The 21,139-nt window shown below is 37.0% G+C and overlaps 1 protein-coding gene across 1 annotated transcript in view; it reads right to left on the minus strand.

The window, feature by feature from the left end:
* Nucleotides 1-6,342, minus strand: part of DCN (decorin) — a 37,530-nt gene extending 31,188 nt beyond the window's left edge. The window contains exons 1-2 of the mRNA XM_003202126.5: nt 6,184-6,342; nt 1,932-2,164 (exon numbers count right to left, since the gene is read on the minus strand). Of these exons, the coding sequence (XP_003202174.1) occupies nt 1,932-2,136 (205 nt within the window). The 5' untranslated portion in view covers nt 2,137-2,164; nt 6,184-6,342. The remainder of the gene's footprint in view (nt 1-1,931; nt 2,165-6,183) is intronic.
* Nucleotides 6,343-21,139: the final 14,797 nt, after the last annotated feature.

Consider the following 21,139-nt stretch of genomic DNA (forward strand, 5'->3'; position numbering starts at 1 on the left):
CCAGTGCAAGCTGGGGGACAAAAGGATAGAGCACCAACCTGCTGAAAAGGATCTGGGAGTACTGGTGGATTGCAAGCGGGACATATACCCTCACAGTCCAGAAAGCCAACTTTAGCCTGTGCTGCATCAAAAGAAGGATGGTCAGCAGGTGAAAAGATTATCCCCTTCTACTCGCTCTGATGAGACCTCAGCTGGAGTATTGCGTCCAGATGTGAAGTTCTCAGCACAGGAGAGGTATGGACCTGTTGGAGCGCGTCCAAGGGAGGGCCACAATAATGATGCAAGGGATGGAACACCTCCCTAAGAGGACAGGATGAGAGAGCTGGAGCTGTTCAGCCTGGAGAAGAGAAGGCTCTGGGGAGACCCAGTAGCAGCCTTTCAGTATCTAAAGGGTAGCTATTAGAAGGAAGAAGACAGACACTTTATCAGGGTGCGCTGTGATAGGACAAGGGGAAATGGTTTCAAACTAGAACAGGAGAAATTTTGGTTGGAAATAGGGGAAAAGTTTTTTACAGTAATGGTCAGTGAAGCACTGCAACAGGTGGCACAAAGAGGTGGTGGATGCCTCCTCTTTGGAGACATTCAAGGCCAGGCTTGACCAGGTTCTGAGCAACTTAATCTAGATGTAGGTATCTCTGTTCACTGCAGGGGAGTTGGACTGGATGGCCTCTAAATGTCTCTTTTCACTCAAACAATTATATGATTCCATGATTGTATGAAAATAAAAGTCTAAGATCTTCATGTATGTGGTGCAACCTCCTCTCCACTCGACATTCCATGTTTGCTACTATCTAGCATCTAAATAATGAAAAAGCGTCTTTCAACAGAGCCATTACTGTAAAAGCTTTGTGAATGCATGGGTAGGTTAGTCTGTGCTAGTTTGTGCAACTTGGCTTGCTTTGTTCACTGGGTCTTTGCCAAACATATCTATTGCGTAATTATGCGGCTTACTTTAAAAAATTCACAGAAGTTCACAGTGGTCAAGGGATGTAACTAATGTTTTCCCCTCATTTTATAATTGTACAACAACCACCACAATGAGACCCAGGTCCTTTAAACTTTGGTAAAGTTGTGTCATGACTTACAGTAATTATCAAAGGCAATGCAATAACTTAGTAAAATAGAAACACCAGAAATACATTCAAACAGCAGAAAGAATACATTTAAAAAAAAATCAAATCTATAAAATCATAAGAAAACTTATTTGTCTGTTCATTGAATAAACTGCCTAATTTCCTTGTGAGGAAAAAAAAGAAAAAAAAATCTTTTAATTTTCTACACTGTGTGTTCACCAAATACAAACCAAAAGCAGTTTTGCTGGAGTCAACTTCATTACTAGAGATTTTTGCATAATAAAATCAGAATAAAGTGACGGATGGCATGGCTTCACATTCTGCTGGTCTTACTGTACAGACAAGCCCTTGTACATGTGGGAGTGAGGGGAGTTTGTGAAAAAGGTTCTCGTGGTTTCAGCTTGAACATTGTCTAAGAAAGATGTTTAATAAGGCACTCCAAAATGTGTTCATTGTTTTGGAGAGTATCCAAGCTCTTTCCTTCAAAGAGTTGGTTCCAAGGTTGATTGTTCCATGATTCAGTGTTGGTTATTCCATGCTCATGTAATCCTATGGAAATAGGATGATTTCTATGTTGAGGTACTTGACAGTATGATTAAGAGTGTTGGAGTCTGGACTGTGCAATTTAAGAACTTTTAAAATGTTTCCATCCCCACATCTAACCTCACTGAATTTATTTAATACACATTTGAAGAAACAACCTTGAAAAGCGATTTTCCGGGCAACTGAGATCTGTGGTTCTTCAAAGAGCAAATGAAATGTACGTGCATAAAATATACATAAAATATAAAAAATATTTTGTGTTCACAACTGTCCAGCCTCGCAGGCCAGACCCTATGAACACACTCCTGGACTTACCTAGATCAGAACACTGCACAACACGAAGATGACACTGGCAGCGGAAGGGGCACACTGGCCCAAATCCAGATATGACAGGATCATCTGTTGGAGCCATATCAGCTGACCCTTCGTCCTCCATCATAAAGTCAAAGAGGCCCTTCTGGTGGAATGGTGTGGCCAAGCATACTGGCAACAGTAGGATGAAGAGGAGAGTTAGCCTCATGGCTCAGTTCATCAACTCCAGGTAGAACCTAGGAACCACAGTAGAGAATTTAAAGCAAAAGTAGCAATTTTCCATAGCTGCACAGTCCCTGCTGAAGGAGGTCTAGCACATCCAACAGTTGCATAACTATTCCTTTCAATAAATGAAAACTGAACTGTGAAAATAGGACAGTTATGTGATAGCAGTCTGACAACTGCTTGTCAATAGCCTTTTTCTTTTTCACAAGATGTGTTTAAAGTTGCCTCTAATACATCTGTTTGCATATTTAGAGTAATATTTATTAGGAACAGGCAGCACTGTCAACTTTGTTATGCAAAACAGTCAACACAATAAGCCACATTTTCCATGTGTATGTTTTCTGCCAATGGAATAGTCTATTTGATTTCGTTAACATTTGTCTCATGGCAGTGAGTTTGTTCCCTCGGGATGAATGTGAGGTTCCCAAACTCACTGTAATGCATTATTTTGTATCTTGACAAATCTTTTTTTTTTTTTTTTAAAGTGTCAGTTTGCTGTGTGTTTTGAATTATATCCTAGTAAAGCTGACTGAGAAAGAGTAAGATCTAGTGATGGGATGGAGGGAGAGAGAGAGAAAGATCTTTAGTTTTTAAAGTAAGCTATTCTTAATTCCCAGTTTAAACAGCACAGTAAAAAGGAACACAGTGTTGCATTACACTGGATATTCTTGGCTTTCTTTCCAAGTTTTTGGCTAGGGGATTTTGCCTCATAAAAATGCACTCTGAAAATCCTATGCTTTGTACTGCTTAAACATTTGAACTGCTGCTTTCAGTATTGTCACTACACATTCAAATGGTACTTCAGGGCCTCATCCTGCAGATTTTCACGCACAGGAGCACCTTTACACAAGTGTGAATTGCCACTGATAATAATAAGGAAAACTGCTAAGTATGTGTTCTCAGGACTTAGGCCTGTGCACTAGGGAAGAATTTCAAAACAGTTGTTTCCAGATTTTGTATCAAGGCTGCACCCTACTTTCTGAAAATTACCTTCTTTTACTATTTAATTTACATGAGGAAGCTTGTGTTTTGCAACCTTTCATTGGTGCATAAACAATCCACAATTAAATAAAAAAGAAAACTGCCTTCAAGTCATCAAATGATAGAAAGGCAGTCTTGTTCCTTATTTAGGAGACTTTTCTTAAAATGAATAGCACAATTCTGATTACAGATATTGTTCTTTATAGTGAAAGCAAAGATGTCCAATTGCTTCTTTAGGTCAATAACTAGATCATTGAAATTTACCTCTGAGATGCCTTCTCTGGGTGTTAACTGGATTCTGTCCTATCTGAAAGTTAGCTAACAGGTAGGAGTATCGCATAGCACTTCCCTGCTCCATTTGGACTAATGGAGATTAAAAATATTGAGAGGGAGGAGGGGAGAATGAATGTCTCCCTCACTCTATTGAAACATACTAGATAGGTCTAGATGATCAACATGGACATTTGGTGCTAGGTGACTGTTGCACAGGTGACTGAGGCCTCTCTTTCCAGAACACAACATCCAGGTACTCTAGCAGAAATGGAAAAAAGTGGAAAAAAGTGCTAAACAAATAAAAATCACAGGCCTGGAATTAGATACAATCTGTACTGTGCCTGAGTTCAATTTCCTTTGCAAATTTTTACATACAGATGCCAAAAATGCAGTCCTGCAGAAATTTCTGAGGCTCAGTCACGAGAGGATGGGAAGGTGACCTTATTAACTATGCAAGTGTTAACATCAGAGTTTACATTTCTGTCATCTACCTAGCAGAAAGACAGGCACCTAACTTCTTCAGATGTTCCAAAGGCTTCCAAGTGAGTTCACATGGAGCAAAATATAGTTTCTGCTAACACTATAAGAAACATACCGGATTTCTTAGTCTGTGAAGTATTTTCTATTCCAGGAGTAGCCAGACATGCTACCCACTGCATGCACTCTGCAGACCCCAGTGTCAGCTGGAGAGTCACAATCTTTTAGCCTGTTCTGTTCACACAACTCCTCAGTCGTGTCCTGCAGCTGGGACAAGCCTGGGTGGGACATCTTCCTGCATCCTCCTGTCCCAGCCCCCACCAACACCAGGTCTGTCCCATGCCCAGCATACAGCCCTGTCATGCGATACTGATGGACAAGCAAGGGTGTCACAGAAATTAGGTATTAATACGGGGTGTTCTTGCCATGGTTTAACCTAATTCAAGTTCCTGGCATAATCATAAATTGTAAAATAACAATGCAATTGATTGTTTGAAACAGGAATGCAAACTTGCTAAATCATCACCATTCATTTTAATAAGCTGCCTTGTGAAAATGAGCAATAAAACTCTACTCAAGTACAGAGCGTTTTTAAAGATGCCCATTTCAAAATGCCCAGTAAACATCAGGAAGGCTGGACACCAACACCGCCCCTGGCACTGGCAATCAGTATTTTTCCAAAAGTTTTCTCAGGTCCCTTTTTACACATTACTAAATAAAAATAAAAAATAATTAAAAAAATAAAACCTGCTTCTAAATTCTCCAGTGTCACTACTGAAGCACCACTCCCCCCCCTCCCCAAGAATGCACAATCAGGATCTTATCCTGGAGTTAACTTACTAACACTCTTCTCCCAAGGGGTAAATAAATAAATAAATGAATGAGGGCACTTTGGAAGCATCTTCACATTTGTTAAAAAATTGATAAATTTCACTTATCTAATTTAATGCCCGTAGTAGAGCTTTTCCTTTGGTTCCTGTTTTATCAAAACTAGAACAAATTCAGAAAAAAGTTATGCATAAAGAAGAACTGAATGACAACAAAGGATATCAAGGATCTAATTCAAACACACAGCAGAGAAAACAGCAGATGAAAACTACACATTAATCAGGAAATAAGAGTAGACATGTACACATCTTCATTCATATGTTTTCCTACAGTAGGTACGTATATTTCTGTTTTTTACACATTTAAATGGACAGAAATAGTTAGATATAAAATTGTACAAGTAAAAAATGTTTACATTTCACTTTAAAAAAATAGAGAAGGAAAAAGACCTGAATTCTTAAAGGTCTGTGACACAATATTTATGTCTGCAGACAGAACTGTTTAAATTTGCTTTAATTATGTGTTTACAGTGAGTAAGACTTTTCCACAAACAGAGGAAACTATACCATAGAATTGGCCACATTTCAATTCAAAATAGCTCTGGAAATATGCTTCATCAGTTCACGTCACCACAGTACTGGTGGTCTTTTTCTCAGTTTGCTTGAACCTTATCTTTTAAATATTAGTCCATCCACTCTCAGAAATCTCTCAAAATGCCACAAAAGACGAGTTAAAAAATACATGCAGTTTCAAAAAAAATCTCCTATGTTTTATGTTTGACTTTTTTTTTTTTTTACAAGAAAGTCTAAGTATGAAAAAAGAGCAGTTGAGAGTCAAAAAGAGATTTAAACTCTGCTAACAGGAGTTTCAAATCCAGGGATTTTCTTTCCCACTGTTTCATTCACAGGCAGCTTCTTTAAATATGGGTTCCTCATTTGCACACAGTAACACGGCGCTTTCTAACATTACAAAGGCGTACACTGATCCTGTTAAACCATCTACTACACATCTTTTCCTCTGAAATCAAAATTATACTCATTAGAGTTTGTAATAAGTACAAAGAAACCTGAACAGAAGAAAAATATATCTCAGAGTGCAGTTTAAACGAGAAATACATGAACTCAACACTTTTTTACATTCACTACATCATAGATTCTAAACACTGACTTGCAAACAGAGAACATGCTGCTGCAAAAGTTTACGGTACAGAAAAAGAAAGGACTATAGCAGTGCTTATACAAATCAAAACAAGAGACAGAACAGTCAAATAAACAGTAGGAAATGTGTACAGTCCTTACGAACGCATTCACATGTTCTCGAGAAACAAAAGTGCTGGATACAACATTCAACCCTGCTAAACATTTAGTAGGATTTTTCCTTGCTTCTCTTAAAATCCATCTACTTTTTGCCGTAGACTTGCCTGAAGTTTTATTAGTGCAGCATAGTTCAGGAGAATTACCGAAAACCGTACCTTTTAATCCAGGGATTTGCAACAGGAGCTCTCAAAGCTGAGATGTAATTAAACTAAATATTCAACCCAGGCAAAAGGCTTTGCAGGTGTGGAAAGGAGGAGGGGGTAAGTTCAGCTCAGTGACTGTCACTTGGTGGAAAACCCTCCTGCTTCTATTCCATAGCACAGTTAAAAAATAAGGTTTCTCTCAATGAACACAATCCAGGCTGACACCCACATTAGATCATATGGTAATGATATGTCTCCTGTATTGTAGCCAGAAACTTTATCAGCTCTTTTGCTTTCTTTTCCTCCTTTTTTTTTTTTTTTTTTTTCCATTTGCTTTATTCTTTTTTCATCTGTTTAGAATCCCAAACTGCTTGTACACTATAAGACAGATGCTTTGCTGTAAATCATATCACTTATTTTATTTTGGTTTCTAAAACATATATTTAGTAAAGTTTTCTTGGTTTTAACTGTTTCTTTTTTTCTGACTCATTGCTGAGAAAAAAAAAAAGGTTGGCTGTTCTTCTTGTTTATAATAGTTGTAATTCAAGGAAAGGATATAAAATTAATCTTAGAACTAGTCAAAGTGGAGATTAACATCAGGAAAAAAAAAACAGAGTAGCTTTAGGTAAAACTATTTATACAGATATTAACCTGCCTCTGCTTATGCTATAATCATTATCTAAGTAAACAGTATATAGTGTAATATATTCTTATTATCTTGTATAAAAAAGAGCTTTACAGATTTCTTCAAACGTCAGCATGTTTTTGATATATATGAAAATCTTATTTTTATTAGCTGAATGATTCTAACATTTGTGGTTAAAACAGCTTTATATAAACTTTGCTTTTTTTTTTTTTTTTTTTTACTGCTTTCTCACCAGGACAGCAAGGCAGAGGGGAAATTAGTTTTAACTCCTTTTCTTTCTTTCTTTTTTTTTTTTTTGAAGATACAGTGGGGCTTTTTTAAGCATTAGTATTTGACTCATTGTCCAGATTTAAAATTTAATCAGTAATCTCTGCTTTGATGCAAATATCAGCAGAAGCTACAATGCAATTTCTCTATTGTTGCACAATTTAAAAATTCAGGCAAACTGAGGAGTAAATAGAATAATTACTATTTTTTTAGTTATTCAAACAGATTGTGAACATGTGTAGCTTCCCTGTGCTGTTAACTGTCCTGTCAAAATAATGGAGGCTTATGTCTTTGTGTTTTGACTTGTATCCTTTTATTTCTGCCCCTAGGCTAGGACCAGGTGCAATTCTGAAATTAAAGCATGTAAAATGTCAAAGCATGCTTAAAAGAAGTCTGATTTTTTAGAAACACAATGAAATCTTGACTTTTTAGATTTTTTTTTTTTAGTTTGATTTTAATAAGAGCCAAGAAAACAGCTCTTAAAATTGTTCTTCTTTGGTAAAAGAAAACATGGTGGAATAATTTACTGCTTGTTTTGGTCAGAATAGCAAAAGGATGTAATCAGATTTAACCTTATATTGCAGCTTCTTTATATATATTTACTCTTAAAGTAAGGATCATTTATTCCTCCCTGGACCTTGAGGCTACTTCTGTCTTTTTTCCCCTGCCTCTCCAATGAATTCAAGACTCTTAATGATTTTTGTTGTGGCATTTTTCTACATATGATGAGGACTGTTCCAAGCTTTTATGCTTACAACAAAGCCTTATCTATGTCCAGAAGTGTCACCATGAGGCTTGCTGAAGTCTCAGCTGTATCTTAGCAATGTCAGTTATTTGAACATTGGTCACCAGCTGCATCTGCTTGTTTAAAAACATTTCAAAGCAAGGTTTTGATGAGGAACAGGTCAGGGTAAACTTGTTGTCAGTTTGCTTCACAAAGCCCATTCATATCCTTTCCCACTAAAACTGAAATACTTTTGATCTGATATCTGTTGCAGGGTTGAAAGTGGTTATAAGTAAATAGCTTAGTCATCGCTTTGTTTGGAGGCACAGGAGGAGATGGATGGCCACCTCTTTTTCTTTTCTGTCTTTGGCAGTAGAGAAAGTTAATAAAATATAAAGAGCCAGGTGGGAACAAGTGGAGACTTGGTGTCTCCTGGGTGGACTTCAGGGCTCTCCGTCTGAAACAACTGGATGACTTTCTTCCTCTTTCAATAATAAAGTCCATCAGATGAGTGAAGTTGTCACAGCCTTTAGGAACTGTGAAAATTCCTAATTCTGCCTGTTTATAACAAGAAGAACAGGTATGTATTAGGTGTCCAGCCTCTCCTGAATTGCAGACTACCTAGAGAACTGAGGAACTGAGAGGGTGCGGACTTATGAGATTGAACAGTGGTGCAGTACCCTATTAAGTGTCCGTGTACAACATTTTTTGGATAAATTGTGTGTTTATAAGGGGATGTAGGATCCCTTCTGACACAAATATTCCTTTTCTCCTTCCCATAGCCTCCTGCTATGTCACTCAAGAAAAACAACTTTGTAACAAATAAACAAACAAAAACTCATCAATAGCAAGTTACTATGTTATTTTAAGGAACGTAACCATATGCAAAGCCAAGCATTGATGAAGTGTCCTTCTTGGTCTGATCTACTTTGACAACTACTTAATCAATATAAAAGAAAGCAAGATTAGAGCAATTGGTTTCTATAAGATTTTATTAGTTCAACTTAACTAACCTATACAGATACACGCTGCTCCAAATACCAGTTCTCAGCAAGTTACAGGCAACTGCATATTAACGTTATTTATATAACAGTATTTTTATTAAATTTTGATAGATAGCATCTGCTTCATTTGCTCATAGCTTATTTTGTGGACCTTTCAAAGAGCAGTGACAGGAGACAGGAGAGCAAGCCAGTCTTTCTGTCTGCAGCTGATGGCTGTGCCTGGGTCTGATGGAATTCTGTGCAGGAAGGGGACATGCAGCTGCCCTGCACCCTGGGGGAAGAGCTTCTGGAGCATGGGACTGGGCTGGGCAACAGGCATGTCCTGCAGGCATCAAGTGATGTCAGGCGGGCTACAGGGCTCCTCAGAAGAGCTTAGAGCTGACATTATCTCCTCTCAAAGAGTGGAAAGGAAAACTGTTTTTAGGAAGCGTGGGGAAGGAGTGTGACATTTATCACAATCCAGAAAGTTGTAGGAATGAAACCAAAGCAGGAAGATCGGATCTGTCCTGCAGGGACTTGGTGGCACAGAGATTCAGGTTCTTCCTCGTTCTAATTTTCGTCTCCTAAAAAAGGAATTTTTCTTGGGCTGCCTTCTAAAGGATGTCAGCTTTGAGGACCAGCGTGTGGTTAGTGCTGTTGTGGTTGCTGTGGTAAGGAAGAAGAGCAGGCAAATCCACTTCAAAGACCTCATGAAACAGCTAGTCAAGTGTCCATCCCCAGTAGGAAAGAATGAAACAGGATCCCTCTTTTGGCTGCTTCTCAGGCGCCCTCTCCACCTGCTCTGAGTCTCATGCCTGGCCTTCACTATCTCCCTAGTATGTTATCCACTGTGCCCTTTAATATACTACTGGTTGTCTCTCCTTTCTGTGTTGCATATAATAATTTCTTCCAAACCTCACCTCTGTGGTGGTGCTGCCCATCACTCATTGCAGTGGCAGTTATTATTTTGGACTAGATGATCTTGGAGGTCTTTTCCAGCCTTAGCGATTCTATACTCAAACACCTGAAGTAAGCTCTTCTTTACCACTGAAATGGAATTCCTCTACTAAAAACCCAAGTAAATACTGACCCAAGCATATTAAACATTGATCCAGGTAAGTATTGACCCAGGCACAGACTGACAAGGTAGTTAAAGAGACAGAAATGTCATTTCTGGATATTCTGAATACCAGTTTTCTTTCAGTCTTCCATGACCTCACAAGTTACAGTCAAGAAGTTCTCAACTTTTCTACAGATCAAAAAGACCAAAGTATCAGATTTTGCACAAGTGCTCTCAGTAGCACTGTTTTTCTATTTCTGTGAATGGACCTCTTTACAACTGCTTGAACTAAGAGCAAACGACCTCCAATAGTGAGTCCTCACTGGGGGGAAGTCTATTCTGTCAAGTCTGTCTTTCTCTCCCTTTCCACTCATCAGGAGCATGAACTGTGCATGCCGCCTCTCAGGGCCCTCTCCCTGCTCTCTTCTGAAGGGAATCTGCGAGATATGCAGATCATTCAATGAAAGAGATTCAAATGGTCCTCCACTAAACTATTCAGCATGTGATCGTGTCTTTTACCTTGACCTCTTTTCAATAGAAAGGTCAGTCTTTTCCTACACTTGACACTGTCCTTCCTGTCCCCTGGCCTCTCTCTTCTCTCTTGTATCAAACTGTTTTGTCCAAGTACCTCCAGAAAATGCAGGCACTATCTGTATGCCAGTGTAGCCTTACTACTTAATGATAATTTCAAATGGTCTGAATTTAACTTTCATCATTGAGGATGAAGCCTGTCCTAACTATGTAGATGTACACTTTGTGATTGCTTTTCTGCCTTCAAAAGTGAATGGATAAAATCAGATCTACAGGAGTCCTCCTAGCTGCTATCCATTCTAGAAGCAAATAATGAGAGAAAAGTGAAAGTGATCATGGGACCAAAGACCCCAGAATCTCACTTTGATTAATCGTAAAGAAAGCATATGCAATAGCATTTGTTATTATTGTACACACTCATATGTGTTGCTAATAGTACTGAGTTACTCCATTTGTAGTTTTCACTGCTAGACAACATCACATTTTCTTTCTGTCTGAATTCTGGTGAGTGTTAGCTGTCCATGTCCTCCAGAAAATTCCTAACATGAAGGAAAGAGTGTGCGACTGCATCCCCCTCACTGAAGGTCCTAGGAAGATACAGCTCACTATGCAAAGAGTCCTTCCCACAAAAAAATGTCACTCTGGGTATGGGGGCCACAAATGAGGAAGTGATGTCTGGAGAGGAGAGGTGATTAGCTTAGGCAAGAGGAGGTGAAATTTCAAGTGAGCAGCTGTTTCTGCAGAGATTTTGGCTTCCTTTATACTTTGCAGTATTTTGAGTTGGAGTACAACCATTTTCAAGGTTCTGATGGAAAATCCAAAGCTTAATTTTCATTTTGATGGCCCTTAGATCATGCCCTGGACAACTTTCATCATCTCAGTTGGATTACACAATGCTCTAGAAAAGGATGACAGTAATTCATGCAGTTGGAACTATGTGCCTTGCGTGTCCTTTGTTAGTCAGAGGTTATGAACCAGCATTCGTAATGAGACACATCCTGTGCAGCTCTGAACAGCTTATTCCCCGATTATGAAAAACATGTGAATGGTCAAGCCATCCTTTTTTTTTTTTTCATTTTAGTCATCACAGAGATCAAACTGTTTCAGAGGAAGCTAGTGACTGTGCTACTCAGGAAAGTTCTGAAATAAGGAGTGTAATGATGAAAAGAGGACATTTGTGTCTGTTCTCTGTATTAAAACAGTCTTTTTTCTGTTGGAAATCTGCTGAGAAATAAGTAATTTCTAACTTCAGCTAAACTTATGAAACAGTAACTTTGAAGATACAAGGAATGACATCATAAAACTTATTGGTTTTGTTTGGATTGTATGAGATCACTCACTACAGAAAAGTGTTATTGGGAATCTTAAGGTGGATGGTGATGAGTTACAAAGATGCCAACTGTCTGAACAGAGTGTGCCCCGTGGGGTTCTAATGAAAAAGATGTGCTCCTCTTGCACCTTTAAAGTAAAAACTAAGCATTTGTGACAATTTGAAAACGTAATAAAGAAAAATAATGATGTAAAAGCAGAGTCCAAATAGCACAGATTTTAAGTCCAAACAGTACAGATGATATCTAGCATCCAGGACATTTCACTCAAATTTTAACTATTTTTTAAATTCAGAGAGTTATAGTATAGTTCAGGTAATAATCCATTGATTTTCATTAAGTATTGGAAAATAAATCTCTTTACCTTCAGCTGATGCCTGGAACACAAGAATGGATAGACCACGTATGCTTTTTATAGAATCATAGAGTTGTAGAATCCTTAGAGTTGGAAGGGACCTCAGAGATCCATCTAGTCCAACTCCCTTGCAGTGAACAGGGACACCACAGCTATCCCAGATTGCCCAGGGCTTTATCCAGCCTCACTTTGAAAGTCTCCAGGGATGGAGCATCAATCACATTAATGGGCAATCTATTCCAGTGCCTCACCGCCTGCACTGTAAAAGATTTTTTCTTTATATCTAAATCTACCCTCTTTGAGCTTGAAGACATTTCCCCTTATTCTATCAGAGCAGAACCTGCTAGAGAATCTGTCCCCTTCTTTCCTGTAGCTTCCCTTTAGATACTGAAAGCCCACTACCAGGTCAGCTGGCAGCTTTCTCTTGTCCAGGCTGAACAGCCCCAGCTCTCTCAGCCTGTTTTCATAGGAGAGGTGTTCCATTATGTGGATCACTTTTGTGGCCTTTCTTTGGACATGCTCCAACAGGTCCGTGTCTCTCCTGTACTGAGGACTCCACATCTGGATGCAGTACTCCAGGTGAAGCCTTACCAGCACAGACAAGAGGGGCAGGATCTCGTCTCTCAACCTGCTGGCCACACTGCTTTTGATGCAGCCCAGGATACAGTTGGCATTCTGAGCTGCAAGGGCACATTGCTGGCTCATGTCCAGCTTGCCATCCACCAGTATGCCCAGTTTGTTTTTTTTTTTGGCAGGGCTGCTCTCAGTCCTTTCATCCCTCAGTTCATATTGGTAATGGGGGTTGCGTTGGCCCAGGTACAAGACCTTGCACTTTTGTTTCTTTCTTTCTTTGTTTTACTGCAGTGTTAAGCAGATTCTACTTTTATTCTTACAAAAAAAAAAAAAAAAAACAACAACAAAACTGTTTATATGAATGAAATCTTATTGTAGAGAAGAACAGCTGTTCTGACTAACTGCATCAGTGACCTTCAACGACAATTTTCCATAGTCAAGCTGAAAAAATAGTGAAGTAAGAGAGAAACAACAAACACAACCCAACAACATAGAAATAAATGGACAAACAAAACCATACAGGGTTTAATTCTAACATTTTTAATGCAACATTTCATCTTTCAGTTATTGAATTATCTACTGGCAATGAGAAAAATTGAAACCTAACCTACTTGTACATTACGTATTGTTTTATTTCTGTCTTTGCAACATGATGTTCAGTTAGTTCTATTTGATACTGTGTTCTTGGACTAATGCAGTGTCCCAGCAAAATCGCCTACGTTTTAGTTTAGAGGATAACACATGCAATCTATTATATTTCAGCTGAATAATAGTTAAAATATATTTTGGTTAGAAAGGTTACTTGGTTTGTTTTTATTTATCTCATCTGATTTAATTATTTTTTAGATTTGTATATGCAATAGATGAATTTCTGAACATGATGGGATACACCCTCAGTCAACATAAATCATAATTTTATAGAAATTGCAGCATCTTGTGATTTACACCATTTCAAAATCTGGCCACTGAATCTCTTGACTCATCTTGATCTACAATAATATACCAGGAAGCACATCCCTCAGAGATCTAAATCAAGGCTTGGAAAAGTAAGTTTTCTACAATATGTCTCACAGATCTGATTTTTAAAGAGACTTTCAAAGAGCAGTTTTTGAAAATTAAGTATAATTTTATAGGAAAATAAGACTCAAAACAGGCAACTAAATTGACTGATCACCTTTAAGACTTCATTATATTAAGTTTAAATATATCAATTAAATTTAAGAACGGGGTTGTTTTGCCTTACACATAGAAATGAAATAGGATGTTTTGCAATGAATGCATCAGCTTTTTATGACGAAATGGAAAGCTTACATCTGAGGAAGAAGCAAGCAAAAATCTGCTCAGTGCTTGCACTTGATTTGTAAGACCAAAACCACTATAAGTTGGATCTTGAGACTTAGACAGCTTGAGACAGTCATTTGTCATGTTGTCAAAGATCTTCTGTTCTGTTCCTGCACCCTGTTTGTAGTCCAAATTGTTTCAATCAGCTCTGCAAGAGAAAGTACCTTTATTTCAGCAACCTTTATTTTCAGTTAAATAATTCAGCTCTGTGAGGAGGAGTTCTCACTGCATGTTACCTTTTCACAGCAGTTGCAGCCATTTTTGTGTCAATTTAAAATAAGAAATATTTGGCAAAAGTGAAGTCGGAATGAAGGCACAAAAATAAGCACAAAATTGCTTTTTAATGATAGGATAGAAAATATGGCTTTAAAAATACATTCAAGAAATTCTCAGTTTGAGTTAAAGTTATTTTAATATATTTCTATTGCTTTCATTGATCTTGAAGTACTAAACCTGAAGTTACCTGAAACTACTGGGTCTGCCCAAAACCTTCATCATAAATATTTCCAGGACTTGCAGGAGAGGGCACTGCTGGGCTGATAGGCCTGATGACCTGATCAGTCCAACTAATATGTGTTCAAATATATTGATAACAAAAAATGTTCCTGTAGTAGTAGATTTCCATTTCATTCCTTGCAGCCGCGTAGCCTCATTTCTCAAGTTTTTACCAACTCTTCTCCACAATTTATTTGCCATTAATTTATGTGATTTTTGTAGTTATGGAACTCTCACCATCTACTGAAATTCTTTTTCCTTTTCTGCAAGTCTCCCCTTGATCTCTACAGTTTTCTGTTCACTGAGGCAGGTTGGTGGCAATTTCTAAAACAAGCAACTTCTTTGTACAGCTGCTTCTACAAATAGTGAATTGATAATTTATCATATGTTTTAGACTAACGGAAAATAAAATTGATACACTAGAAAAGGACAAAAAAAATGGAACAATACTAACAAATACACTGGAGACAGTAAAATGTTTTCTATAGTTTTTCTAAAGTATTCTTTAAACCTCAGAAGAAGTTTCAGTCTGAGATTATTATTTTTGTGTGGCTTCTCTTATGAGATTATGTCTGAGAATATTTTATTTATTAAAAACAAAACCATAATATGACCTTCTGTTTATAATAAAAGACCAGGGGCTGTAAAAGATGAAAATTGACATTCTTGTATTTCAGGTCTGAAGCTTTTAAAAATAATGCCAGATATCTTTCATCGAGGAATAACAGAGTCAAATTACTGCTTTATAATGAAAGTTTGGACAATATTTTTAATAGCTTAAGTTTAGTTTACAGTCTAAGAATTGTTTAGCCTGTTCTGAAAAAGTCGTGAATTTCTCCTTTTAAATCTATATTTGTATATATATATATTTTTCACTGAAGTAAATATTTAAGTGTGCATTTTCATCTTGTCCAGTGATGTGCAAAAAGGATTTTGGCTTTTTATATCAGAAAAGAAGAAGTTGCTATTTTATACTAAAGATAGATAAAGCATTTACTGTGTGCTAAATGGAAGTATATGCAATATTTTGGTAACATTATGATTCCTTTGATTATGAACTGTTGAATTAGGGCAATTATTATTATCTTAATTAAACATGATAATTCTAGACATCAAGAATGCTGATATCCTTTTTTTTTTTTTTTCCCAGTTACATTTTGTTTGTATAAAGGCTGTGAACAGAAGTGACTGATGTGATATGTGCAACACCTTTACCAATCTCTGACCTACACTGTGTCCTTTACTATACTGATAATTCTGACTCCTCTCAGAATTATCTTAGTATAAAGGCTTTACTCTGGTTTAGATCTACTGCTTACTTAATTCTCAGTTCTTGTCTTAGCTTTTCTGAGGACTAGTGAATTCATGGTCATAGAGAGCAAAGATTGTTCCAGTCTCTTTGCTCTCAGAGAATATTATACGAAATAGAAGCCTTAAATAGGCACAGGGATATTCTCTGTCACCATAGGCAAGGGGTTTATAACCACATGTGTTTTTATTTAAAAGCTTATGAAGGAAATTGTTTTATCAGAATATCCTTTGTTTGTCTTTATAATTACTAAGTTCTTTGAGGAGAAAAAGAACAAAAACCATCAGATAGGAAGTAATAGAAAATTGTGTATATATTTTTATAAAAGACTCCAAAAGCACTTAACAGGAAACAAAACAGTTATTGTAAAATATTTTTGAAACACTCAACACAATAACATGGAAAATTAATACAAAATCATATTCCAGCAATAAAACTCTATTCTATATCCTGTTCCATGTAGAAATTCTGTTGAATCTCATTCATTATTTGGTTCTTGTGGGTTTTGAATAATTTCTATAAAAGCATATTTATTTTATTCCTTTTAAATTCAGTAAGACTTTTCAATAAGATTGACTATAACTGAGTCCCATATCTCTTCTATTTAAATAAATGTACTAACTAGCTACATATTACAATAAATATGACACGGTGTTTACCGGCTGCGGCAAAATGAAGTAGTTTTCTTCAGTGGTCATTAATTTATAAAAAGCAGAATACACCATCTAAGGTAAGCTAACAATTAATTTGACATGAGTATCATGGGCTGAAGGCCTGTAAAAGCTGTAGACACAAGTGTATCTAAAACTCTTTCGGCACTGGCATGCTTTAGAGCTGATCATAGAATCACAGTCATAGAGTCAAAGAGTCACAGAATCATAAAATCATAGAATGGCTTGGGTTGGAAGGGACCTCAAGGATCATCAAGATCCAACCCCCCTGCAGCAGGCAGGGCCACCAACCTCCACATTTAATACTAGACCAGGCTGCCCAGGGCCCTGCACTACCTGGCCTTGAACACCTCCAGGGATGGGGCATCTACAACCTCTCTGGGCAGCCTGTTCCAGCACCTCAACACTCTCTCTGTGAAGAACTTCCCCCTGACATCCAACCTAAATCTTCCCTCCCTCAACTTAAAACCATTTCCCCTTGTCCTGCCTTTATCTACCTTGTAAAGAGTTGATTCCCCTCCTGTTTGAAGGCTCCCTTTAGGTACTGAAAGGCTGCAATGAAGTCACCCCGCAGCTGGAACCATTTTTTTAATTTAAAAAAATGCATGTCACATCTACAAAGCAGAAGTTTCAGCACACATTTTCATGATAGCTGTATGCTATTGCAAGCTTGTGATGAAGTGCAGCGTGAAATTCATATTCAAGTGCAGCATGATATTCATATTGCAATGTGGAGAGACACTGAAAGAGACCATCTTGTTCATCTTTCCACGGTGAGGTGGCATCAAGCAAAACACTTCCGAGAAATGTTGATTCTTTTCCTGTGACCATTTCTGCTCCCTGAGCACAGGCAGATCCGAGAGTATTCCATTCCCCACCAATGAATAACATTACTCATCTTTCCTGCTGGTTATTAAAGCTTTTCCTAATACTGGATATGAGTCTCTGCTGCAGATTAAGCCAGTTACTCTTTGTTCTACTTTTTCTGGAATAATGTCTTTGTAACAACTTTTTGCATGCTTGAAAACTGTCATAATTTCCTTCCTTAAACTGCTTTAAACAAATGTATATTCTGATCCTCTTCTTTCCAGTCCTCTGATGACTCATTTATTCATCCATAGATGGAGAGCCATTTAATCCTTAAATAAGGTACCTAGCACCTTGCATGAGATTCACAAGAGCTCAGAAGAGTGGAACAGCCATCTTCTGTGCCTTGTCTGTTACACTATAAAGTCTTATACTGCAGTGACATGCATCTAACTCTCTTGAAGCAGTGTTGGTATATGTATTTATTTATTTTTTTATAACAGACATTTTTCAAATGCCTAGTTATCTTTTTCCCTGAAAGTGATTAAATCTCTTCTGAACTAAATTCTCAAAGGGAAAGCCTGGTTTTGAAGAAACAATCTGTTTTGAATGAGCTGTTTTCATGGTGTTATGTGCTCTCACAAATTATTGAAGTATATGAACTTCCACTTTAGTACCCAACGCAAACTGTCACTCAACCACCACCTACACCGTGAAAATTACAGATTTTCTCATATGACTTCATCAGAACTTGTTGCTTGGTTTCCACTCTTATATGCTGAGGATTTATACAGATTGATAGCATTATAATTTTATTTTAAGGAGTAATGAGGTGGATTATTTGGGCACCTGGCCTTCCCTAACAGTCTTTAACTATCTGAATTACAGTAATGAAATATGATCTACTTGCAGTGGTTAATATTCCTGCTTCAGAACCCAATAAAATAGTTCACCAAAAAAAAAAAAAAAAAAAAAAGGCTCCTCTAAAAACACAGGTGACTGTATACTTTGAAACAAGAAGGAATTTTTGACACATCATCTTCTGGTTCAAACAGTGTAAGAGTATTGTATTCCTGTCTTTTCTGTAGATTTCAGGATTGCTTGCATCAACAAACTTGCGTCCAATCATGCAAAAGCTAATGGTGAAATATCTTCTTCAGGTATGACAGCAAATATCAGTACCAAAGCTCTGAAAGATGTTTTAAAACTAAAACTTATAACATTTTATTTCAATTACATTTGTCTATGTCACATACTTATTGTGCAGACACATCAATCTATGCAAACAGCACCCAGAAAAGGCTGCTTTAATGGTGCCAAACATTGTTGTGTGTTGGAGGCAAAGAAAGAGATCAGCAGAAAAAAATATACACATAGTCTGAAAGTTACTTTTGAACAGAGTTCTGCATTTAACAGAGAATATATTGAACTGGACATCAGCCTCAAGTGCCTGGAACAACAGATCTTTCTCAAACAGTGCAAAAGAGAGTTGTGAACAAAAATTACTGCTTCTCTTAAGAAACTGTAAACTTTTATTTCTTTGTTTTCTCCTGGTTATGCAGACTATAATTTAACATACGGGTATGCTCAACCTACTATGACAGAGTTGACTGCAGTCATTTAAATTGTTTTATTTAGTTCTTTTCACTTTTACAGAATTCATTTATACATGTTTTGGGAGAAGTGCAGATTATTTCAGAGAAATGTTGTGGCCTGTTTAATTTGACCCTTCTACAGAAAATCTTGTCTGAAGTAAGAAACGATGGAATAAACAACAATGAAATTAAGCCTCGGTTGTCCTCTTCACTAGTACAGCAGAAATATGGATGTAAATGTTACAGCAACCCAGTTCACATGATCCATTGATCACAGATAAATGTTACTGAAGAAGCTTCTAACATCAGGACACACAATACTGCAATCTGTAGGCATGGAAATATAGCCAGGCAGCTTTAAAACTGCAGTTCAGCAGGGCTGTAGAGTTGCATAGAGAGAGCAGAGTATTTTCTGGCGCTGAAGATAGTGTTCGCAGTCCAGATATTCTTGGAAGGTAGATGTGGAAAAGACAAAATAGTTATATTTGTTATTTTCTGTATTAAATGCTACTAAATTGAAGAAATTCCTATATGCAGAAACATGTATCTTCTCAATGTCTGAAAACTTTATGCTTTTGCACATAGTGCTATAAATATTAGTAATGTCTGAGAAAAAAAAAACAACTTTTGCTACAAAAATAATGCAGTAGCCATATAAGATTGAGTGTGAATAATTAGGAGTATGAAATGAACAAAAAATGAAAAAAAATAACAAAGAAAAAGAGGGCAGGAGAATGCTAGATGTAGAAAAAATAAAATTCAAGCTACACCTGGTGCTTGCCAGACTGTATCACTTAGAGATTTCCTCCCCTAGCACATATATTTTTCTGACATCTTTTCCCATTTTTCACTGAGACCTAAGAAGTATGTACACTTGAACATTCCCACAGGGTTATATTTTTTCATTTTCACCCACGCTGAGATATTTCTTCAATCTCTTCTAGACTAATAACTTTTCTAGAAGTCTCTTCTAGAAAATTCAGCATTCAGAGTTCCCTAATTCAAAAAGTGGGCTATTTTTATTATTATTATTTATTTCTGAAAAGCTAGGCAGAGCAGATTGAATACTGGATTAACATCATTCATCATTCATCATTCATAACTGCGCTCCTTTCATGTTTACATGTGGCGTAGAGGTCATTGAAAGCCTCTTAACTCTGGCACAAGCAATCTCACTGCTCAGTGGCCACTGCAGGAACAGGCTTTACCTAAATATTTCAGCATGGTTACACTGATGTAGTTCTGGTTGTTATGCAGACTATGACAAAGGTAAAAGAGTAAAGGCTGTCATAGGCACATAAGAAAGGCTGTGCAGATCAGAGGGGAGGCAGAAGGTCCATGGATGTTTATAAATCACTTGCCAGAGGCAACTAATTAGTAAGCAAATCTGTGTATTAGATTATTAGATATGCACTCTAGTTTTTTATTTTTTTTTCTTAAGACTTGTTATTCCAATATTTATTTTCTTTGTTTAACCATTTTTATTTGCTTTATTTAACAAATAATGCTTCTCTTCGGAGCAAGCCACTTAACAGTTGATTTTTTTTTTCTTTCAGATTCATTCAGCTTTGCCAGCTTTGCACATAATTGAGGGAAAAACTCCTCCTTTTTTTTTTTTTTTTCTTTTTTTGAGTGGGGGGGAAAGAAGCAGGAAGTTCTAAATGCTTATTTAAAGGAGGGCAATGAACATTTCCCAGTATGCTGTAAAATAAATATCATTCTCAGTCACATATTCTTCAGTCAGACACAGTATAAATAGATTATATGAGAGGCCATGAGAAAACTTTCTGAATCAATAGGCTGAGATACAAAAATAGTTTGAATAATATTATTATAGTGCATTTGCTTGAGGGTATTTGCATTATTCTCCAGAAACAAATCTCTTGCTTTATGACAGAGCACTGAAAAACAACAATTTCTTTCTCCAAAATAGTTCAGGAGGATAATTTTATGTAATATTTTGAGTAAGATGTATTGTAATATAAAGGCTTCTTTGCCACTGTTCTTTATGAACAGCTATTGCAGTACAGGGCTTAGAAACATATTTGCCAAGATAGGTGTTTACGTTCAGAAGCAAGTATTTTCCTCTCCAATCAAACTTTTTTTTACCAATTCTGCTTGGGCATTTTTAAGGTTATTTTGACAAAATGTTGTTTCAATAAGTGCTTAAAGTTAAAGGACTAATCAAGCTCTTTCGTGTTACTTCATGTAAAGTTATATTTTCTCTTTTTCTCTAATTCCTGTGGATGTTGGATATGGCCATAAGTAAGTAGGTCAATTTTG

This window comes from Meleagris gallopavo, chromosome 1 (genome assembly GCF_905368555.1).
Source record: "Meleagris gallopavo chromosome 1, MGAL_WU_HG_1.1, whole genome shotgun sequence".
Lineage (NCBI taxonomy): Eukaryota > Metazoa > Chordata > Aves > Galliformes > Phasianidae > Meleagris > Meleagris gallopavo.